Source organism: Muscardinus avellanarius (assembly GCF_963383645.1).
Source record: "Muscardinus avellanarius genome assembly, chromosome: 16".
NCBI lineage: Eukaryota > Metazoa > Chordata > Mammalia > Rodentia > Gliridae > Muscardinus > Muscardinus avellanarius.
The window spans coordinates 13,761,101-13,782,914 of NC_137802.1; the positions used below are offsets into that span (position 1 = coordinate 13,761,101).

The 21,814-nt window shown below is 46.2% G+C and overlaps 1 protein-coding gene across 2 annotated transcripts in view; it reads right to left on the reverse strand.

Moving 5' to 3' along the window:
• USP43 (ubiquitin specific peptidase 43) overlaps positions 1-21,814 on the reverse strand; it is a gene marked incomplete at both ends in the record, with an annotated part of 71,363 nt that overhangs the window by 24,914 nt on the left and 24,635 nt on the right. For both annotated transcript variants that reach the window (XM_080713366.1, XM_080713365.1), the window contains 5 exons: positions 2,995-3,106; positions 7,374-7,500; positions 9,881-10,016; positions 13,576-13,711; positions 16,089-16,181. In XM_080713366.1, the coding sequence (XP_080569492.1) occupies positions 2,995-3,106; positions 7,374-7,500; positions 9,881-10,016; positions 13,576-13,711; positions 16,089-16,181 (604 nt within the window). The remainder of the gene's footprint in view (positions 1-2,994; positions 3,107-7,373; positions 7,501-9,880; positions 10,017-13,575; positions 13,712-16,088; positions 16,182-21,814) is intronic.

The following is a 21,814-nucleotide window of genomic DNA, read 5'->3' on the forward strand; positions in this document are numbered from 1 at the left end:
TGTGTCAGTTGTGATCACTTTTGGCACAATTTATGCAAATTAGGTCTGCCCCACATGATTCATGCAAATTAATCCTGCCTAGCAAATTGGCCGCTTTCATTAATAACATTTTACTGTCCTCTATTCTTGGCTAGGGCTATTCACTTTAGAGAACCTTCAATACATGTTTACAGAGTTAAATCTCTCCGGTTTAACGTTGAGAAGTCTGAATGTTTTCTTTTCAAGTTATCACACTGAGCCAATATTTAGTATGGCATTAGAAGAATTAAGGGCCAGACGTGATGGTATACACCTATAAACCAGAATTTAGGAGGCTGAGACAAGAGGATCACAGGTTGGAGGCCTGCTTTAGCGAGGCCCCTCAGTAACTTAGCAAGATCCTGTTTCAAAATAAAAAATAGCGCCAGACGTGGTGGCACACGCTTGTAATCCCCACGCTTGGGAGGCAGAGACAGGAGGATTGCACAGGTTTGAAGCCAGAGCCGCACAGGCATAAGAGACCCTGTTTCCAAATTAAAAAAAAAAAAAAAAATAGATGTCTGGGAGTGTAACCCGGAGGTAGAAGGGTTTCCAGGAACCCCAGTACCACCAAAAAAAAACAAAAAAAAATAAAAATGAATAAATAAATAAATAAAAATAAAAAATAAAATACAGCTGGGGGTGTAGCTCAGAGGTAGAATATCCCTGGGTCCAGCCTCTACCACCAAAAATATATCTTTATATAGATAGAGATAGCTATGGATATGTAAATATGCCAGGCAACTTACTGAGACCCTGTTTCAAATTTTTAAAAAGAGGTTAAAGGAATATAGCTCAGAGGTCAATCCCCAGCCCCCCAAAATTAAAAAAAAAAAAACCTACAGTTCAGTTAGACAGGCTGGCCTGAGAGCCTCACTACCATTTGGGACGTATTATACCTACAGGCAACCGAGCCCATCCAAGCCCAACCACAGATTTACCAGTGCATTGTGGGAAAATAACCAAGGCCAAGCTGGAGGTCTTTCGTATTTGAGTTCTGTTCCCCGGCAGATGGCTTGGTTTAATCTAAAACTGAAATGACCGTAGAGATACGGAACAAGAGTGTACGTGTGCGACAGGCAAAAAAAACCAGGACAGCTGAGACAGACTGCCGCGCGGAAGTGGCCGCACCCACTTTCAACAATCAGTCGCACGCAGGTGGAGGAGACGCAGGAGCTCTTCTAGCTCCTGACCTACTTGTAGAGGAGGGAGATTCTAATCCGGGCCCTGCGCTGGGTCTGCCCCGTGGTACTGTGACCAGAACCCTTCGGAGATAAAGGTCGGGAGAAATGTCGGGAAGGTCCTTAACACAGTGGCACTCAGTCTGAACCCTAAATCAAACACATTGTTATTTCTGAGAAGGAAGGAACTTGAAGTTGAAAAGCTCTTCCTAAGAGAATGGTTGGGGTGGTACAAGATTCCGATTCCGTCCCTAAAGACTTCAACATCCCTGTCATACCAGTACCTGGGAGGCTGAGATAGGAAGATTGCAGGTTCGAGGCCAGCCTCAGCAACCTAGCAAGACCTCAGCAACTGGTAAAGCACTGTTTCGAAATAAAATAAGAAAAAGAGCTAGGGGTGTAACTCAAGAGGTAGAATGCCCCTGGGCTCAATCTTCAGTACCAAAAATCCCACATCTTCTATCTTCTGGGCCAGGCAGTCATTAGAATGGCGTCTGGTATTATAGGAACTAAAAACTAAAGATTTCATAGATGCTAAATATCAGTGGTTTTAAAATATGTTATGTAGCCGGGCGCGGTGGGCACGCTTGTAATCCCCGCGCTCGGGAGGCGGAGACAGGAGGGTCGCGCAGGTTCGAAGCCAGCCGTGCTGGCTTAGGAGACCCTGTTTCCAAAGAAAAATATAAAATAGGTCTGGGAGTGTAGCCCGGAGGTAGAAGGGTTTCTCCGAGAACCCCAGTACGACCAAAAAATTAAAAATTAAAAAATATATGTTATGTGAACTTGGTTACTACCAACTTGAGAATAAATGCACAAGGCAAAAAAATATGTTTCCCCCAAATTTTTATCTTGGTTTCTCAAAAACTAGACAACTTTAATATCTAGACTTTCACAGGTGGACATAATTACCAATTTCTTTTTTTTATGTATTGGGATATGTTTTTCTTTTTCTTCTTTCTTTTTTTATTTTTATTTTTATTTTTATTTTTGTGGTACTGGGAATAGAAACCAGAGACTTTCTACCTCCGGGCTATACTCCTAGACCTATTTTATATTTTATTTTGAAACAGGGTCTCACTAAGTTGCTGAGAGCCTCACTAAGTAGCTGAGGCTGGCTTCGAACCTGCGCATCCTCTTGTCTCGGCCTCCCAAGCGCGGGGATGACAAGCGTGCGCCACCACGCCCGGCTAGTATATATATTGGGGTTTGAACCAGGTGCTTTTCTACGTCTGAGCTACATCCTGGCCCTATTTTATTATTTTGAAACAGGGACATATTAAGTGGCTGACGGTCTCACTAAGTTCCTGAGACCGGCCTCGAACCTATGAACCTCCTCTCTCAGCCTGGCAAGTACTGGGATCACAGGCACCACCACGCCTGGCCCATAATCATCCACTTTTACCTTCCACGGAAATAATCACTCAAGTGTCTTGCGAATTTTAATCTAAATGTGTAAGTGACAATTTATTGCTGTACGCTGTCCTCTAGGGAAAACTATGGAAAGCTGTAAGTATTCAAAACTGAGAATAATAACGTAAATGCTGCTCTAAATTTCAGTGGCCTTTGGAAAGACTGGACAGAAAATGCCTCGTGCAGGAAAGGTGTTTTGTGATACCGCAAAGATTCACACATGATGGGCTATCCAATGGTTACTTCCTTGCTCATAAAAATCAGAGTTGTTTGATACCGTGATCACTCGGACAGTAAATTCTTCTCTCCTGAGCTACCATCAGTTCCACCCTCCTACCCGCACACGCATGCACACACGCGTGCCTGCACGTACACACACACCGACCTGGGTGGACACCTCACTCCTCATGAGATGGCGGACCTTGCTAAGAATGCGCTCCTGCAGCTGGGCCCAGGAAATGGTCCTGTCTTCCCTTATCAGAAAAGGCGGCCCAAATCTGAAAATCCAAGGAAATCGGGTTATTTCAATAAAGAAAAAATTCAAGAGTACCCAAAGGTCTTCCGATTGCCCCACTTCCGAGCTCCTCCTCTCAGTCAGGTAAGTGACAAGAACCAATCACGAGCCGGGCATGGTGGCGCACACCTGTCATCCCAGTACCTGGGAAGCTGAGATGGGAGGATTGCGAGGTTTGAGGCCAGCCTCAGCAAATTAGCGATACCCTTCACAACGTTGGGAGACCCGGTTTAAAATTTTTTTTATTTTTATTTATTTATTTTTTTTGCCGGGCGTGGTGGCGCACGCTTGTAATCCCCGCGCTTGGGAGGCGGAGACAGGAGGATCGGGCTGGTTCGGAGCCAGCCTCGCTGGCTTAAGAGACCCTGTTTCCAAATAAATAAAAGATATAAAATAGGTCTGGGAGTGTACCCCGGAGGTAGAAGGGCTTCCAGGAACCCCAGTACCACCATAATAAATATATAAATTAATTAATTAAATATTTAAAAAAATTTTAAGCTAAAAGGGCTGGGGGTCAGGCTCAAAGGCAGAATGCCCCTGAGCTCAATTCCCAGTAACAACAACCACAAAATAAAACTGCCAAAAAAAAATCCCTCATTATATATGGAGAAATGGTCATGCAAACAGAGGGCCAGGGTGCAAAGCCAGAGAAATACTGCCGTGCCGAGGCATCGCTCCTGGTGCCCCGCAGGCCGGGAAAGGCCCATCCCCACGGTTCAGGGCAGAATAAGAGGACATGGAGCCAGAGGAGAGCAGGGTGCAGACAAACCCAGGTGGTCCAACTGTCAGCATCAGAAGATGCTCAGCACCGGAGACGTTTCCTGCATCCCAACCTAAGACTTCACAGCGCAAAGGATGCTGGGTGTGCTTGTGGCTGGGGTCCCGGGTCTGTGATGGGCAGCACGGGGCAGATTACGGACCGTGCCCTGTGGCGTGGAGACCCAGTGGGGTAAGAATGGGGAAACTCTCAAGTAAACTGCTAAACGCAGCACAGGTAGGAGGTGACGTTTCTGGAGGGGAAGGCACCGCACACCCACTGAATTGGCAGATCAATCATTTAACTAATCCTGAATTGTTAAACGGTCAGGTTACTTCCTCTTTTTTAATATATATATTTTCGTGGTACTGGAGTTCCTGGAAGCCCTTCTACCTCCGGGCTACACTCCCAGACCTATTTTATATCTTTTATTTATTTGGAAACAGGGTCTCTTAAGCCAGCGAGGCTGGCTTCGAACCTGCGCGATCCTCCTGTCTCCGCCTCCCAAGCGCGGGGATGACAAGCGTGCGCCACCACGCCCGGCGCTATTTTTTTTTTTTTTATTTAAACAACACCCGATTGCCAGGCATGGTGGTACAAGCCTGTAATCCCCACACCTGAGAAGCTGAGACAAGAGGATCTCAGCTTTGAGGCCAACCTCAGCCACTTAGTAAGACCCTTAGCCACTTAGACCCTCAGCAACTTAACAGTACTTTTTTTCAAAATAAAAAATAAAAAGGGCTGGTGGGGCAGGGGATAGCTCGGAAGTAAAGTGCCCCTGGTTCCATCCCCAGTACAAAAAAAAAAAAAAAAAACCAATTCCTGCTACCAATGATGCTCCATATTTTAACCTATGCACATGTTTCTTCTGGGAACTCGTGTTGATCTCGATGGCTCATTTTCCTAAGAGGATTCATGTCATTAATTTGAGAGAAGGGAGAGCTGGTTTTATATGAAGGATATGAGTCTTTTCTGTCTCACACATAAAAAATATTTTTCCCTTTTAAATTAACTTTTAGTTTAAGATGCTAAATATATTTAAAACATCATCCTTTTTTATTTTTAATGGCATGGAGGGTGGGACCCAGGGGTGTTCTACTTCCAAGCTACACTCTGAGTCCCTTTCATTTTTTGTTTTGGAACAGGGTCTCATGAAGTTTCTGAGGGTCTCACTACATTACTGAGACTATCCTGAAGCCTTCAATCCTCCTGTCTCAGCCTCCCAAGCCCAGATTTCTCCTTCATAGCCTCCTGCCTTAAGGATTAAAATAGCCTTCTCCAAGCCGGGCGCGGTGGGCACGCTTGTAATCCCCGCGCTTGGGAGGCGGAGACAGGAGGATCGCGCAGGTTCGAAGCCAGCGGCGCGCGCTGGCTTAGGAGACCCTGTTTCCAAATAAAAATGTAAAAATAGGTCTGGGAGTGTAGCCCAGAGGTAGAAGGGCTTCCAGGAACCCCAGTACTACCAAAAAAAAAAAAAAATAGCCTTCTCCAAGCCAGGCGTGGTGGCGCACACTTGTAATCTCCGCGCTTGGGAGGCTGAGACAGGAGGATTGCACAGGTTCGAAGCCAGCCTCAGCTACTTAATAGCGCCCTTTGCAACTCAATGAGACCCTGTTTCAAAATAAAGAATAAAATAAATAGGGCCAGGGGTATAGCTCGAAGGTAGAATGCCCCTGGGTTCCATCCCTAATACCACAAAAAAATAAAATAAAACAAGAAACAGAAATCAATCTGCTCAGGCTCAATTACTGAATAATTCATTCACTCCCTAATATTATGAAAACTATAGCATTTTATCATGTAATAAATACTTAAGGATACTTTGGACTATTCTGTTCGATTTAATTTTATATTCTTTTCTCCAGGTCACGATATTTTAATCATTAAAATTTGATTCTGTTATATATAGTAGAATAATCCTTCTTCCCCACCCTCCGTATATTCCAGCTATTCTTAACAGTTTATCAGTCCAGATAAATTTTAGCAATGTTATCAATCCAAACATACCTTTGCACATGCTAAGCATTCATTCTGCCCCTGAGCTCCATGAGGCCAAGGTTTCCATCTTTTAAACACGTGTGTGTGTAAACCGGGCGCGGCGGCGCACGCTTGTGATCCCCGCGCTTGGGAGGCGGAGACAGGAGGATCGCGCAGGTTCGAAGCCAGCCTCAGCTACTTAGTGAGGCTCTCGGCAACTTACTGAGACCCTGTTTCCAAATAAAATATAAAATAGGTCTGGGAGTGTAGTCTGGAGGTAGAAGGGTTTCCAGGAACCCCAGTACCACCAAATAAATAAATAAACAAACAAACAGACAAACACGTGTGTGTGTGTGTGTGTGTGTGTGTGTGTGTGTGTGTGTGTGTTGTGCTGGGGATGAAACCCAGGGGCATCCTACCTCCACGATACACCCCTAGCCCTATTTTTTTTTTTTATTTGTTAGCAGGGTCTTATAAAGTCGCTGAGAGCCTCACTACTTGCCAAGGCTGGCTAGGATCCGCCCGTCTCCGCCTTCCAAATACTAGGATTATGGGCCTGCTCCACCACGCCCAGCTAATACTTTTTAAAGATTTGTTTTGGCTTTAACTGACACGTGATAATTATACACATTTATAGGGCTGTTTTAGAACACGAAACATCGTGGAATGGCCAGAGTAGGGTAACGGGCATATCCATCGTCTCAAACAGTTACCACTTCTTTGTAATCGCTTTATTAGGATTATATTCATTTGTAAGACAACCTGTCAATTTGCAAACCCTTTCATTAGTTCTAATCACTTTATTTTTTTTTCTGTTATGGTACTGGGACTGAATCCAGGGACATCCTACTTCCAAGCCACATCCCCAGCCCTACTTCTATTTTTATTATGAAACAGGGGCTCGCTAGAATGTTAAGAGTCTCACTCCTTGCTGAGGCTGTCCTCCAACCTGCGATCTTCCTGTCTCAGCCTCCATAGTACTGGGATTACACCCAGTTATCACTTTTCATTTCTTGGTTTTTCCATACAGACTACCACATAATCAATAAGTAGTAGTAATTTTATTTCCTCTTTTTTTTTTTTTTTTTTTTTTTTTGGACACAGGGTCATGCTAAGTTGCTCAGGCTGACTTTGAACTCACAAGCCTCCCACCTCAGCCTCCCAAATAGCTGGGACTACGGCTACGGGCGTGCGCCACCAGGCCTGGCTTACCGCTATTCTTATATAGCCGGTTCTACTCCAGCCCTTACGACACAACATAAAACAGTAGTTGGTGAGGACAGTCATCATTGTCCCTGCAATTAATAGAAAAGCTCTGATGTTTAATTAAGGACGGTGTCAGCCGTCTGCTCAAGGCAATCATTTCTGATCCCCTACTCCCTTCTCCTGGTTTATTAACCTCGGGAGTGAATATTTAATTTTACCGAGTTAAAATTATTCTAGACAGAATCCCAAATACAGGCCCACAAATCCCAGACATCTGGTGAAAAGAAGAAAAAGATGAAGGGAAACATACCTGCTAGCCTGCTGCCCCGAGCCCACCAGGTTACAGAGGAGCATCAGGACCTTGTTCTCGCTGCGCAGAGGCAGGCAGGGCCTCGCGGCTGTCACACGTGGGGACAATGGGGACAATGACGGGTGAGCTGGAGGAAAGAGGGGGCATTAATGGCGCGCCTTCGCTGGGTCACGGTCCTGGCATCTCTAGCCCTCTCGCTCTGAGCATCTAACCCACGCCACCTGGAAGACGGCAGGGGGCGTTTGGGAAGGGGACCATAAGGTTCATGGAACTTAGAACACGGGCACCTGTCACGCAAAGATCATGTGCGAGGTAGTGAATTTGCAATTGTGTTCGGCCAGGAGCACGCCTGTCATCCCAGTCCCCGGGAGGCGGAGACAGGAGGACCACAAGTGCGAGGCCAGCCTCAGCGACTAAGCAAGACTCTCTCTCAAAATAAAACCAAATTTAAGCCGGGCGTGGTGGCGCGCACTTGTCATCCCCGCGCTTGGGAGGCTGAGACAGGAGGATCGCGCGGGTTCGAAGCCAGCCTCAGCTACTTAGTGAGGCTCTCGGCAATTTAGTGAGACCCTGTTTCCAAATAAAATATAAAAAAGGTCTGGGAGTGTAGCCCGGAGGTAGAAAGCCTCTGGGTTCCACCCCCAGTACCACAAAAAAAAAATTAAAAAATAGGGCTGGGAGCATAGCCCAGAGGCAGAATACCCCTGGGTTCAGCCTCCAATTTTGAAAATAAAAAATAAAATAAGGGCAGAGATTTAACTAGCTCTTTTCAAAACAGTCTGAAAATGACTCCAGAATGATTGGTTGCTTTTGCGCCTTGATCCAAGAGCTTCCTTCTCTCCCCGCTGAGGTAAGAGTCTTTATACCACAGAGGAAGGAGAGGGGTTCAGCTATTCTCCGTTTCCAACAAGTTCCGAAACTTTGATTTTCAAAGAAAACATGTGTCAGCCGTGGTAGAATTTGAAACGAGGACTTGTGTCTCTGGGTTGTAACGCAGTCAGGGTCAGTGTTTTGTGCCAGACTCCAGCGCTCGGAGTCAACCTGTCCACTCAAAAAGTGACTGGTTCCCACAGCCTGTGACCTGGGCTGGCTGAGGACAAGGCCCGGGCACAGGGCTCACCGAGGTGTGGCAGTCACCCCTCATCAGAGGGAGACGCATTCCAAGACGCCCCATGGAAGCCTGAAACCCGGGATACTACCAAACCCCATACACGCTATGAAACTCCCCAAACTACCAAACCCTGCAGACTTTTTTTTCCTGTACGTCTATATCTATGAAAAAGTTTAATTTACGTATAAGTCACGCTAAGAGATTCTCAAGAATAATAAAGTAGAAAAAGTATAGGCTGAGGATGGGGCTCAGTGAAATAGCAAGTGTCTAGTAGGTATCAGAATGAATAAATAATACCTGTAACGATACACTGTAATAAAAGTTATTTAAAAACGTTTGAGCCAGGCGTGGTGGCCCACGCTTGTAATCCCAGCATTCGGGAGGCTGAGACTGGAGGATCGCGGTTCACGGACAGCCTCAGCTACTTAGTGAGGCCCTCTGCAACTCAGTGAGACCCGGTTTCAAAGTAAAGAATAAAAAATAGGGCAGGGGGTGTAGCTCAGAGGTCAAATGCCCCTGGGTTCCATCCCCAGACCCGCAAAAAAATAAAAAAATAAAAAAATAAAAAAATAAAAAATAAATAAAACGTTTGAATTGTGGGGCTAGTGGTGTAGGTAGTGGTAGAGTGCTTGCCTGGCACATGGCCCTGGATTTCATCCTCAGCACCAAAGAAAGAAGAAAAAAAAACAACTTATTATTGTTTTTTTCTGGAATTTTCCATTTAACATTTTCAGACCATGGTTGATCTTGGATAACTGAAGGTGCAGAAAGAAAAGCCACAGATAAAGAAAAATATTTTATCACTGATACAGGGTCTTTTAAGTATGGGACTGACTTTAAACCTATGATCCTCTTGTCTTAGCCTCCCAAATACTGAGATTACAGGTGTGTGCCACCCTACCCTGCTAGAAAGTCGTATTTTTTTTTTAATAACAAAGAAATGTCATTCACCAACCTCTTTGGTCATCTACTACTCAAATTTGTAGATTTTTTACATCGAGCAGAGACTTTGCATCGTAAAAGTCCTGCAAACAAAAATTATACCAGTCCCTTCACTACCCAGCAGATCTCAAAAGTGTGGAGCCCAGATCAGCAGCTACAAGTCCTGGGAATGTGTTACATAAAGAAAACTTCAGTCCCCTCCCTTGGGCCTCCTAAATCAGAAACTCTGGAGATGTGACCCAGTAATCTGCTTTAATTAGCACTCTGGGCGATTCTAATACTAAGGTGTTAAGAACCCCACTAGCAGCTAGATAATTTTTAAAATCAACTCTCCATATATCCAATTGCAGGAAAAATAAGCCTGACCATTCCAAGTGTTTTAGCACTCAAAGGGCACCCCCTCAAATCTATAATTCATAAAACTCAAATAAAATTATGCAAAGCATTATTGTACCTGAGAGAATCCCCTGGCCGGGTGACGGAGGAACTTGGAAGGCGTACACGTTATCTCCCTCGGCAATGCAATTCAGGTCTTCTTCATCAAAGAAAGACCGCTGGAAGCCACTGGGATACAGTTCAACCAAGATCACCTGGAATGAGAAGGATCAGTATCCCTCTTGGTTTCTCAAAGAGAACCTAGCAGATAAGAAATCAAAAAGTGACTGATAGTTTTAAAACTTTTTTTTTTTTACCCTTTCTTTTCTTCCCAGTGGATACATACTTCATGTAATAAAACACAGTAGGTATAACACTTAGACTAACCCTAGACATCTCAACCGCAAAATTGAAAATTCAAGGTCTTATACCCAGCTAAACTATCGTGCGAGACTTAGCATTCAAATAAAGCCCTCTTCAGATAAACAAAAAGTGAGTATTTACTGCCCGCTTAAGCGCAGTGATGGAACTTCTAAATAGGGTGATTAACCTTTTATACATGATGTCATACATGAAAAATATGTTTATGAGACACGGGTAATCAGAAGGACACGGTTTTATCATGAAGGGGTGACAGTCTTAGGAGTCTTAGCTGCCTCAGACACAACTCTGCTGCACCAAGGCCGAAGGGTTCAATATCATAGCATATATAACTCGTTTGAGGCTCGGCGGCTGGCAAATTGTCTTGGGAAAGATATTTGAGAATTTTCCCCCTTTGGGACTGGGGGTTGGACCCACGGATGTTCTACCCCTGAGCTACAGTCACAGCCCTTTTTATAAATATTCTTTTTTAATTTTTGGGGGGGGTGTAGGGATGGAACCCAGGGGCATGTGACCTCCGAATTATACCCCTGCCTTATTTTTATTCTTTATTCCGAAACCGGGTCTCACTGAGTTGCAGAGGGCCTCACTAAGTAGCTGAGGCTGTCCGCGAACCTCGATCCTCCGGTCTCAGCCTCCCAAATGCTGAGATTACAAGTGTGCGTCATCACACCCGGCTTTTATAAATATTCTTTAAACAGATTCTTGCTCAGTTGTTGAGAGTCTTGCTAAGCTGTTGAGGCTACCCTTGAACCTATTTTTTCTCCTGTCTCGGCCTCCCAAGTACTGGGATAACAGCTGTGAGCCATCACACTCAAGTGAAGGTTAAAAAGGAAAGAAGAAAAACAGAAGGAAAATTTGAGTTGTTAGAAAGGTGAAATCGAAGAAAATGTCAAACACTAGTAAATGTAAACGTGTAAATGATGTAAAATATAATAACTATTACTACTTCCACAACTTGAGAAAGAAGGAAGAGATATAATACAGAATAATGGCCGGGAGTGGTGGCGCACGCTTGTAATCCCCGCGCTTGGGAGGTGGAGACAGGAGGATCGCGCAGGTTCGAAGCCAGCCGTGCTGGCTTAAAAGACCCTGTTTCAAAAATATAAAATGGTCTGGGAGTGTAGCCCGGAGGTAGAAGGGCTTCCAGGAACCCCAGTACCACCAAAAAAAAAAAAAGAAAAAAAAAACAGAATAATAACAGTATCTGTCTATAATGATACCTGTATAATTTATAATGTGTGTATGTGTGTGGGTATGTGCAGTGCTGGGGATTGAACCCAAGAGCATTCTACCTCTTAGCTACATCCCCGGCCCTATTTTATTTTTTATTTGGAAACAGGGGTCTCATTAAGTTGCTAAGAACCTCACTAAGTCGCAGAGGCTAGTCTTGTACCTGTGATCCTCCTGTCTCAGCCTCCCAAGTACTAGAAACACACACATGCTCCACTATGCCCACCTTTTAAAAAAATCTATTATTTAACACAAATCCCATGACATAGAAAAGTATAAACTTCCATTCTGTAGTTAAAGAAACAGAGGGACAGGGACAGGCATGGTGGCGCATGCTTGTAATCCCAGCATTCGGAGGGCTGACACAGGAGGATCACGGTTCGCAGACAGCCTCAGCTACTTAGTGAGGCCCTCTGCAACTCAGGGAGACCCTGCTTCAAAATAAAGAATAAAAAATAGGGCTGGGGGTGCAATTCAGAGGTCGAATACCCCTGGGTCCAATCCCCAGCCCTGCAAAAAAAAAAAAAAAAAAAAAGGGAGGGACAGCTAATCACATGATCCGAGGCCAGAGAGTTAAAGAGAGTTAGAACTCCATTCAGTGACCACCACCATCTCTACCCCACCATGTCACCGGACCCCTCCAGCCAGTGAATCGCGTCCTTTACCAAGACTCCTTAAAACACAAAAGCTAAAGAACATGGCCATCCCGGCTTATCTCGGATCCTTGCCTTCCTACCAATTACTGTCCAGTCAGCACCCTCGTTTAGATCTTCAGGAACAAAAATAAAGAATAGAGCCAGGCACGGTGACACATGCCTGGAAGTCCAGTATTTAGGAGGCTGAAACAGGAGGATGGCAGGTTTGAGGTGAGCCTCAGCAACTTAGCGAGACCCTGTTTCAAAATAAAAATCCCAGCCTGTGGTGGTGGGTGTGGTGGCACATGCCTATAATCCCAGTATTTGCGAGGCTGAGATGGGGGGGATTGCAGGCTTGAGGACAGCGTCAGCAAGTTGTGAGACTTATCAACTTAGCGAGACCCTGTTTTGTTTTGTTTTTTTTTTAATGGTTGGGTGTGGTGGTGCACACTTGTAATCCCAGCATTCCGGAGGCTGAGATAGGAGGATTGCGGTTCACGGACAGCCTCAGCTACTTAGTGAGGCCCTCTGCAACTCAGTGAGATCCAGTTTCAAAATAAAGAATAAAAAATAGGGCAGGTATGTAGCTCGGAGGTTGAATGCCCCTAGGTTCCAGCCCCAGACCTACAAAAAAAAAAAAAAAAAAAGAATAAAAAATAGGGCTGGGGATATAGCCCAGAGGTAGAATGCCCCCGGGTTCTATCCCAGTACCATTAAATAAATAAATAAATAAATAAATAAATAAGTAAGTAAATGCCAGGTATGGTGGTGCACTCTTGTAATCCTAGCATTTGGGAGGTTGAGACAGGAGAATCGTGGTTCGTGACGGCCTCGGCTACTTAGTGAGGCCCTTTACAACTCAGTGAGACCCTGTTTCAAAATAAGGAATTAAAAATAGGGCTGGGGGTGTAGCTCGGAGGTCGAATGAGCCTGGGTTCCACCTGCAGTACAGCAAAAATAAATAAATAAAATAGGTATAGAGGTATAGGTCAGAGGGGAAATGTCCCTAGGTTCAATAAATAAACATCCTGAGTACTATGCTTCTAAAAAAAAAAAAAAAATACACCATAGGAGCTCAGACTCTGAAACTGAACCACCTGTGGCCAAATCCTGGCTCAGCCACTTCCTGAGTGTGTGACCTTGACCTTGGGCATGACCTTTTTTTTCCTTCTTGTCAAAATAAGCAGAGCTGTACAAGGTACTTTACAAGACTGGTCATGACTAAATCCATGAACACGCGGAAGCCAGACCGTGGAACAGTGCCCGGCACCCAGGAAGCGTGAAGTTGGCATCTGTTGGCATGACTCCGGGCTGAGGCCCTGTCCCTGTCTGGGAGTGCGAAGGGTCCTCTGGTGGCCATCTGGGTGATGCAGGGGAGGCCAGGTGCCCTGGACAGCAGGGACTGCTAATCAGACAGCAGCCCCCGCCATGCTTGGAGCCCCCTGGGCGTGCCTGGGGAGCCCACACGCTGGCCTGGTCAGCGCTCTGTGACCAGTGACCTGGCCGCAGGGCAGCTCCGTCACACCTCATCTGCTGGGACTCCTCCTTCCTCCGCAACCATCTTCCGCAGGGCGGCCACCGTACTGAGGATCGGCACTGCCAGGCCCACCCGCAGGAACCGCTGGCTCTTAGAGGGGAAGGCCAAGGTGACGCTCAAGAATCTGGAAAACAGGAAGGGGGCCACATCCTTAGGAGCTCACAGGAAGCCTGGACAATGGTCTGGGCTTCCTGGTGGGGCCCCTGCGCTTTGGGGGTGCTGCCACCAGATGGCAGCCCGGAGCCAAATCTCCTATGCTACTTTCCCAGAGCGTTGAATAGAACAGGTGTCTGGTTAAGAACCACACTCTATGGGTCTCTGATCTCAAGACTCTTATTTGTTAAATAAAGTATAGTAAGAACACACAAAATAGTGTTTGAAAATTAAAGCATCCAAGCTGTTTCTTCTAGCGCAAATCAACTCCATTAACAATCATTCACAATGAACAATTATCTCCTTTTTATTTGTTTGTTTATTTATGTATTTATGTATTTGTTTGTTTATTTATTTATTTATTTTGTGGTACTAGGGATGGAACCCAGGGGCATCCTATCTCTGAGAGATACCCCCAGCCCTAATTTTTATTCTTTATTTTTGAAACAGGGTCTCACTGAGTTGCAAGGGGCCTCGCTAAATAGCTGAGGCCGTCCGTGAACTGCGATCCCCCTGTCTCAGCCTCCCAGATGCTGGGATTACAAGTATACGCCGCCACGCCTGGCCCCATTTTTTGTTTGTTTGTTTGTTTGTTTGGTTTGTTTGTTTAATGGTACTGGGGATTGAACCTAGGAGAGGCTCTACCACTGAACTTTACCACAAATCCTTCATTCTTTATTCTTTATTTTGAAACATGGTCTTGCTAAATTATCCACACTCTCCTCAAACCTCCGATCCTCCTGTGTCAGCCTCCCAAATACTGGCATTACAGGCGTGCCTCACCAAGCCCAGCAAATTCTCTCCTTTATTTTGTTTTGTTTTGTTTGAGTGCTGGGATTGACCCCAGGGGCATTCTATCCCCAAGCTACAGCCCCAGCCCTTTTTATTTTTTATTTTGAAACAAGGTCTCACTGAGTAGGTGAGGGTCTTGCTGAATTGCTGAGGCTAGCCCCAAACCTGTGATCCTCCCGCTCAGCTTCCAAGTACTGGAATTACGGGCATGCAACACCACGCCTGGCTTCATTCTCTCCTTTCTCAATGAAATTTTTCTGAAATATCTGCCTGTACTTCCCCCACCGTCCTTCCTGGCCCATGAAGGCCCAGTTCCTGGACTGATGTTTCTCCTGTTAATAATTATGCAAGTCACACCGCTGGTCAGCACAGCAAGGATTTGAACCCGGGCAGTCTATGTAGAAAGCCATAATAGCCGGGCGTGGTGGCGCACGCTTGTAATCCCCGTGCAGAGACAGGAGGATTGCGCAGGTTCGAAGCCAGCCACGCAAGGTGGCTTAGGAGACCCTGTTTCCAAATTAAAAAATATAAAATAAGTCTGGGCGTGTAGCCCGGAGGTAGAAGGGCTTCCAGGAACCCCAGTACCACCAAAAATATAAAATAAAAATAAAAAATAAAAAGCCATAGTCTTAAGCACTGTGCCATGCTGTATCTGGCCAGGAGCCTCATGTCACATCTACCAACAGACGTTATCTAATGACAGCATACGCCACATTATACCATAAGCAGTAGGTATATTTGTGGCCTGGGATTTTAGTAGAAAGGGAGGTTAAGTTGTTGGGGAAAGACTTACAAAAATGTCTGTCTTAGCTGCATGCTAGAGATGGAGGATGCCAACAGGTGGAGGTAAGAAAAATGGTACTTAGGGGCATGGGGAACATGGAAAAAATAATTATGATGCCTCCATCTCAAAGCCAGTGAGGACGCCTGACCTGCAAGCTCGCTACTGCCTCCTGACACTGACGCTGGCCAGGTGCCCGCCCGGCCTGTGCTATGCCTCGGCCTCTGCGAGGCCGCGATACCTGCCACCCGAACCTCGCCTGTCTCTGCTTTTTTTTCTTTCTCATCTTCCTCATATAACTTTCTCTCTAGCTTTGTTCCTCCCAGAATTCCTAGTCCTCTGCAAAGAAGAAACAAATTTATTTCAAACAAATTTTGAAAGAAAGCAAGCAAGCAGCAACAGATCACCTCTGACGGCCCGCCGGACCAAGCAGTTCCAGCAACCCCGAACTCGCTTCTGAGCAGGCCGCCGGGCTGAAGACCCAGCCTGGCAACCGCACAGAAACACGCAGGCATCCTGCTCACAACCCCGGCCTCGGCTACAGACGGGGCGGGGCTGCCTCTCCCTCGGTCACATTCCAAAGCTCCCAGACAGGTCTCCAGAGAAACACTGAGTGAGAAGGAAGCCTGGGTTCCATTCCCAGTACCGCAAAAATAAATAAATAAATAAATAAATAAATAAATAAATAAATAAATAAATAATAAAAACATGGCAGACACAATTAACCAGGAAGGAGAGAAGTCCGTGCCCGGGGTGAACAGCTTGAGTCACGTACCTGGTCTGGCGCAAGGGGATAGGAAGGGATACACACAGGAAAGGGTCGAAGGTGTTGCTCTGTTTCAGGCAGTGGGGACAAGTCAAAGAAGATCTGTGCGGACAAAGGACAGAGATGAAAGTGTAGTTTATAAACAGTTCAGTGGTACCTTGCAAGTAAAATACAAGATGACTATTCCTAGTGGAATGTGGCTGTGCACACCTGGACTCCTAGGACTTGGGAGGCCGAAGCAGGAGGGCTGCAGGTTAGAGGTCAGCCTCAGCAACTCGGCAAAACATTGTTTCAAAATAAACACTAAAGCCGGGCTTGGAGGCGCACACTTGTGATCCTAGTAATTGGAAGGTCGAGACAAGAGGATCACAGGTTCAAGGACAGTCTCAGCATGTAGTGAGAATCTCATTGAGATAGCAAGACCATTTCCAAATAAGAAATTAAAAAAAAAAAAACTGGTCTGGGAGTTGGGTGTGGTGGCGCACGCTTGTAATCCCGGTGCTTGGGAGGCTGAGACAGGAGGATCGCACGGGTTCGAAGCCAGCCTCAGCTACTTAGTGAGGCTCTCAGCAACTTAGTGAGACCCTGTTTCCAAATAAAATATAAAATAGGTCTGGGAGTATAGCCCGGAGGTAGAAAAGCCCCTGGGTTCCACCCCCAGTACCACCAAAAAAAAAAAAAAAAAAAAAAAAAAAAGTTCTGGGGATAGAGCTCAGAGGTAGAATGCCTCTGGGCTCAATTCTCAGTACCACAAAAAATAAAATAAACAAACAAACAAACAATAAAATAGGGCTGGAGATGTAACTCAGAAGTAGAATGCCCTGGTTCAATCTCTAGTCCCACACACACAAAAATTACTATTCACTTCCACTCATAGGTGTATACCCAGAACTGAAAAGAGGTGTTCAGCTGATGCTCAGACCTAGAGGTTCCAGCATCCCTGCTTACAAGAACCAAAAGGAAGAAACAACCCATGTCTGTTCCCAGCTAAGCAGGTAAACAGAGTGTGGTATATCCACACCATGGAATATAACTCAGCTGTCAAAAAGGTCCAGAGTCCTGATACAATACAGATGAACCATAAAAACATGATGTTGAGTATTAAGAAACCCTTCAGACGGAAAAAGATCACACACTATATGATTCCACTTATATAAAATACCGAGACCAGATAGTCATGGTGACAATGCATATTGGTGGCTGCCAAGGGTAAGAGTATGTGTGACTGCTTACTGGGTACCAGAGCTGCTTTCTGGGTGATGAAAATGTTTAGGGACCATCAAAAAGTAGCCGTTAGCCCTGTGAATGCTCACACCACCGATCGGAACATTTTGTGCTACTAGGGATGGAGCCCTGGGGCATTCTACTTCTGAGCTACACTCCAAGCCCTATTTTACTTTATTTATTTATTTATTTATTTTATTTATTTATTTATTTTTTGGTGGCCCTAGGGTTCCTGGAAACCCTTCTCCAGGCTACACTCCCAGACCTAATTTTATATATATATATATATATATATATATATATATATATATCTGTGTATGTGTATGTGTATGTGTATATATGTGTGTATATATATATGTATGTGTGTATATATATATATATATATATATATATATACATATATACATATATATTTTTTTTGAAACAGGGTCTCTTAAGCCAGCGAGGCTGGCTTCAAACCTGCACAATCCTCCTGTCTCTGCCACCCAAGCGCGGGGATTACAAGCGTGCGCCGCCACGCCCGGCTTACTTTTATTTTGAAATAGGTTCTCGCTAGGTTGATGAGAGTCTGACTACTTGCTGAGGCTGTCCTTGAACCAGCGACCCTCCTGTCTTAGCATCCCAAGCATTACAGGTGTGAGCCACCAGGCCCGGCTTTGAATCAAACATTTTGAAATGGACAATTTTAAAAGACCAGTAAAGTGGTTAATTGTACATTATAGGACTTTTGCCTCAATATAAGAGGAAGAAGGGGAATTTAATCGCACATGCTTGTGCACCGGCAGGGGAGGGGAGACCATGACCCTCCAGACAGTAGCACAGCCCGCCAGTTTTCACGCTGAGGTCTCAGGACCACCTTCTCCCCTGGTTGCAGCCTTTCTGTGCCACATGATCAGGATTTTAAACTTCAGAAGCCCAGGCCCTCTCCCCAGAGGTTCTATTTCACAGGTGGTGGGGAGAGCTAAGGCAACAGAGTTTTTGTGTATGATACTGGGGATCGGACACGGGGCATTTTACCTCCGAGCCATACACCCGGCGTCTTATTTGAAACAGGGTCTCACTAGGGTGCTGAGAGGCTCACTGAGTTGCTGAGGTTGGTTTTGAACCTGCGATCCTCCTGTCTGAGCCTCCCAAGGACTGGGATAACAGGTGTGCGCCACCAGACCTGGCCAGGCATCCGAATATTTATTTATTTATTTATTTATTTATTTATTTATTTATTTATTTATTTTGCAGGTCTGGGGATGGAACCCAGGGGCATTTGACCTCCGAGCTACACCACCAACCCTATTTTTCTTTATTTTGAAACCGGGTCTCATGCGTTGCGGAGGGCCTCACTAAGTAGCTGAGGCTGTCCGCGAACTGCGATCCTCCTGTCTCAGCCTCCCGACTGCTGGGATGACAAGACTGCTGGGATGACAAGCATGCGCTACCACACCCGGCTCAGGCATCAGAATTTTTAGAGTTCCCAGGAACCGCTAGAGTTCCCCTAGAGCACAGAATCACAGAAGCTGTCGACTCTCCTTACTGTGCAAAGGAAGAATCCATGAAATTCAGAAAACAGCAGCTAATTCTTGAAGCAGGACTGGGAACTGGACACCACTGTGAGCAGCAAGCATGCATTAACCATTTACTACCCAGGAGGAATGAGCATATCACCCATTAAGAGAAAACTGGAGCACGGAGAGGTTAAGTAACTTGCCAAAGGAGACACTTCTTTGGTAACAAAAAGAGGCTCGGCTTCTAGAGTCGGTGGTCATGATTCTATGTGTTCACTGTCTCTGTCTGTCTGTCTGTCTCTCCCTCCTTTCCCTCTTTTTGTGATACTAGGGATTGAACCCAGGGACATTCTACCTCCGAGCTGCACCCTCAGCCCTTTCTATTTTTTGGTGTTTTGTTTTGTTTTAAAACAGGTCTCACTAGGTTGCTGAGGCTGGCCTAGAACCTGCGATCTTCCTGTCTCCACCTCCCAAGTGCTGGGATTATCGGCGTGCCCCACCGTGTCCAGCATTCCTGCGTTTTTCCCGTATCTGTAAGTAAAGTTTTGTGTGTTTCCGAGTAGCCACGCGCACTCTTCTGTTTCTATTCTTTCATTTCTTTTCATTGTGACACCCGCTTACTGTACAAGAATCTCTAAAAGCGAACCTTGCCAGTTAGATTCCAGTGGGTGCTCTGATTTTTTTTTTTTTTTTTTTTTTTGGTGGTACTGGGGTTCCTGGAAGCCCTTCTACCTCTGGGCTACACTCCCAGACCTATTTTATATTTTTGAAACAGGGTCTCTTAAGCCAGCATGGCTGGCTTCGAACCTGCGCGATCCTCCTGTCTCCGCCTCCCAAGCGCGGGGATGACAAGCGTGCGCCACCTCGCCCGGCAAGGGTGCTCTGATTTTACTTCCTTGAATAATGCAATGTATTCTTCCACCATAGGAGAAATTTCTGCAACCTTTGTTACTTCTCTTGAAATCTGCCTGAACTCCCTTGGGGCTGCAGAACACATCCTGCGTGGCTCCCCTCGGGGCGGCCTCTCCAGGGCGGATCAGCAAACCCACCAGACAAGGTCCGAGGACCAGGGCTCCCGAGTCCCTTTGGCGAGTGCTAGCCCTGCTCAACTGGTTTTCAGTGAGCGGACAAAATCCAAGAAACCAGAGGCCAGCAAGAAAAGGAAGCTGGGGCTACTGCCCCGGGGAACTGAAGGGCCGTTCTTGTTTGGAAACCCTTCTACCTCCAGGCAGAGGGCCTCACTAAGTAGCTGAGGCTGTCCGCAAACCAGGATCCTCCGTTCTCAGCCTCTAGAATGCTGGGATTACAAGCGTGCGCCACCATGCCCAGCTGCATTCTACCTTTTTTTTTTTTTTTTTTTTTTTTGGTGGTACTGGGGTTCCTGGAAACCCTTCTATCTCTGGGCTACACTCCCAGACCTATTTTTATATTTTTATTTGGAAACAGGGTCTCTTAAGCCAGCGGCTGGCTTCGAACCACTCCGATCCTCCTGTCTCTGCCTCCCAAGTGTGGGGATTACAAACGTGTGCCACCACGCCCGGCTTTATTTTTGTCATTTATTTATTTATTTATTTATTATTTATTTTTGCAGTGCTGGGGATGGAACCGAGGAGCATTCTACGTCCAAGCAATACCCCCAACCCTATTTTTTTACTTTTTGTTGTTGTTTTTTGTTTTTTGTTTTTGGTGGTACCGGGGTTCCTGGAAACCCTTCTATCTCTGGGCTACACTCCCAGACCTATTTTTTTATATTTTTATTTGGAAACAGGGTCTCTTAAGCCAGCGCGGCTGGCTTCGAACCTGCGCTATCCTCCTGTCTCTGCCTCCCAAGGGCAGGGATTACAAGCGTGCGCCACCACGCCCGGCTTTTATTCTTTATTTTGAAACAGGGGCTCACTAAGTTGCAGAGGGCCTCACTAAGTAGCTGAGGCTGCCCAGGAACCACTATCCTCCTATCTCAGCCTCCCAAATGCTGGGATTACAAGCCTGCGCCACCACGCCTGGCTTTCCTGGGTTTTTATTCAGTGCTTTGTTCTGCTATTACTGTGCTGGGGATGGAACACGGGGCCTCACACATGCTAGGCAAGGGCTCCAGCACTGAGCTGTGCCCAGGGCCCCCAGAGCTTCCTGTTCAATCCCACCCAGCGCCCCTGGCCAACTCCCCCTTGACAAACCCCGGCAGCGTGTTGGTAAGCACTGCGCAGGAACGGGGCGAGCCAGCCCCTGCGGACCCTGCGCTGGCAGAGTCTCTCCTGCCCTGACGCCACCCCTGCCCAGACCTCCCCCACCTCTCTCATCCCCTAAAAGAGGAAAAAAAAAATGGCCTCAAGAGTGCATTTTTCTCTTTGGGAAGTTTCCAACTCCCCATTTCATATTTATGCAAACAAGGGAAAGAGGAGAATATTTTGTTGACCTCCTCAATTTTTTTTTTGTTTGTTTTTTTCAACCTACTAAAACAGCAGGGCTGCACTTTTCCTCCTCCTAGAGCTATATCACATTTAGCTGGTTCAGGGGCTGGGACCTTCACAGTGAGCCCAGACCTGTGTCAGGGAGCAAGAAAGGTGTGGTCTCAACAGAACGCAGGACGGGCCCCGCTGTACTCATTTGATCTATTGGTTTCTGCATTGGTAGACTTTGCAGTGCTAGAGGTGGGACCCGGCCCTGTCCGTGCCAGCCCTACGTACCACTGCACTACATCGCCAGCTGTGCGTGCGTGCGTGCTGAGCACTGAACCCAGGGCCGTGCGCCTCTGAGCTTCGCCTCAAGCCCCTTTGATTTTGAAACATGGTCTCACTAAGTAGCTGAGGCTAGCCTCGAACCCATGATCATCCTGTCTCAGCCTCCCAAGTACGAGGATGACCGGCATGCACCACACACCTAACTAAAAAAATTTTCATCTCAAGAATGAAGAAGCCAGGTGTGGTGGCGCACACTTGTAATTCCAGTACTTGGGAGGCTGAGGCAGGGGGACTTTGGTTTGTGGCCAGCCTCAGCTGCTTAGTGAGGCCCTTT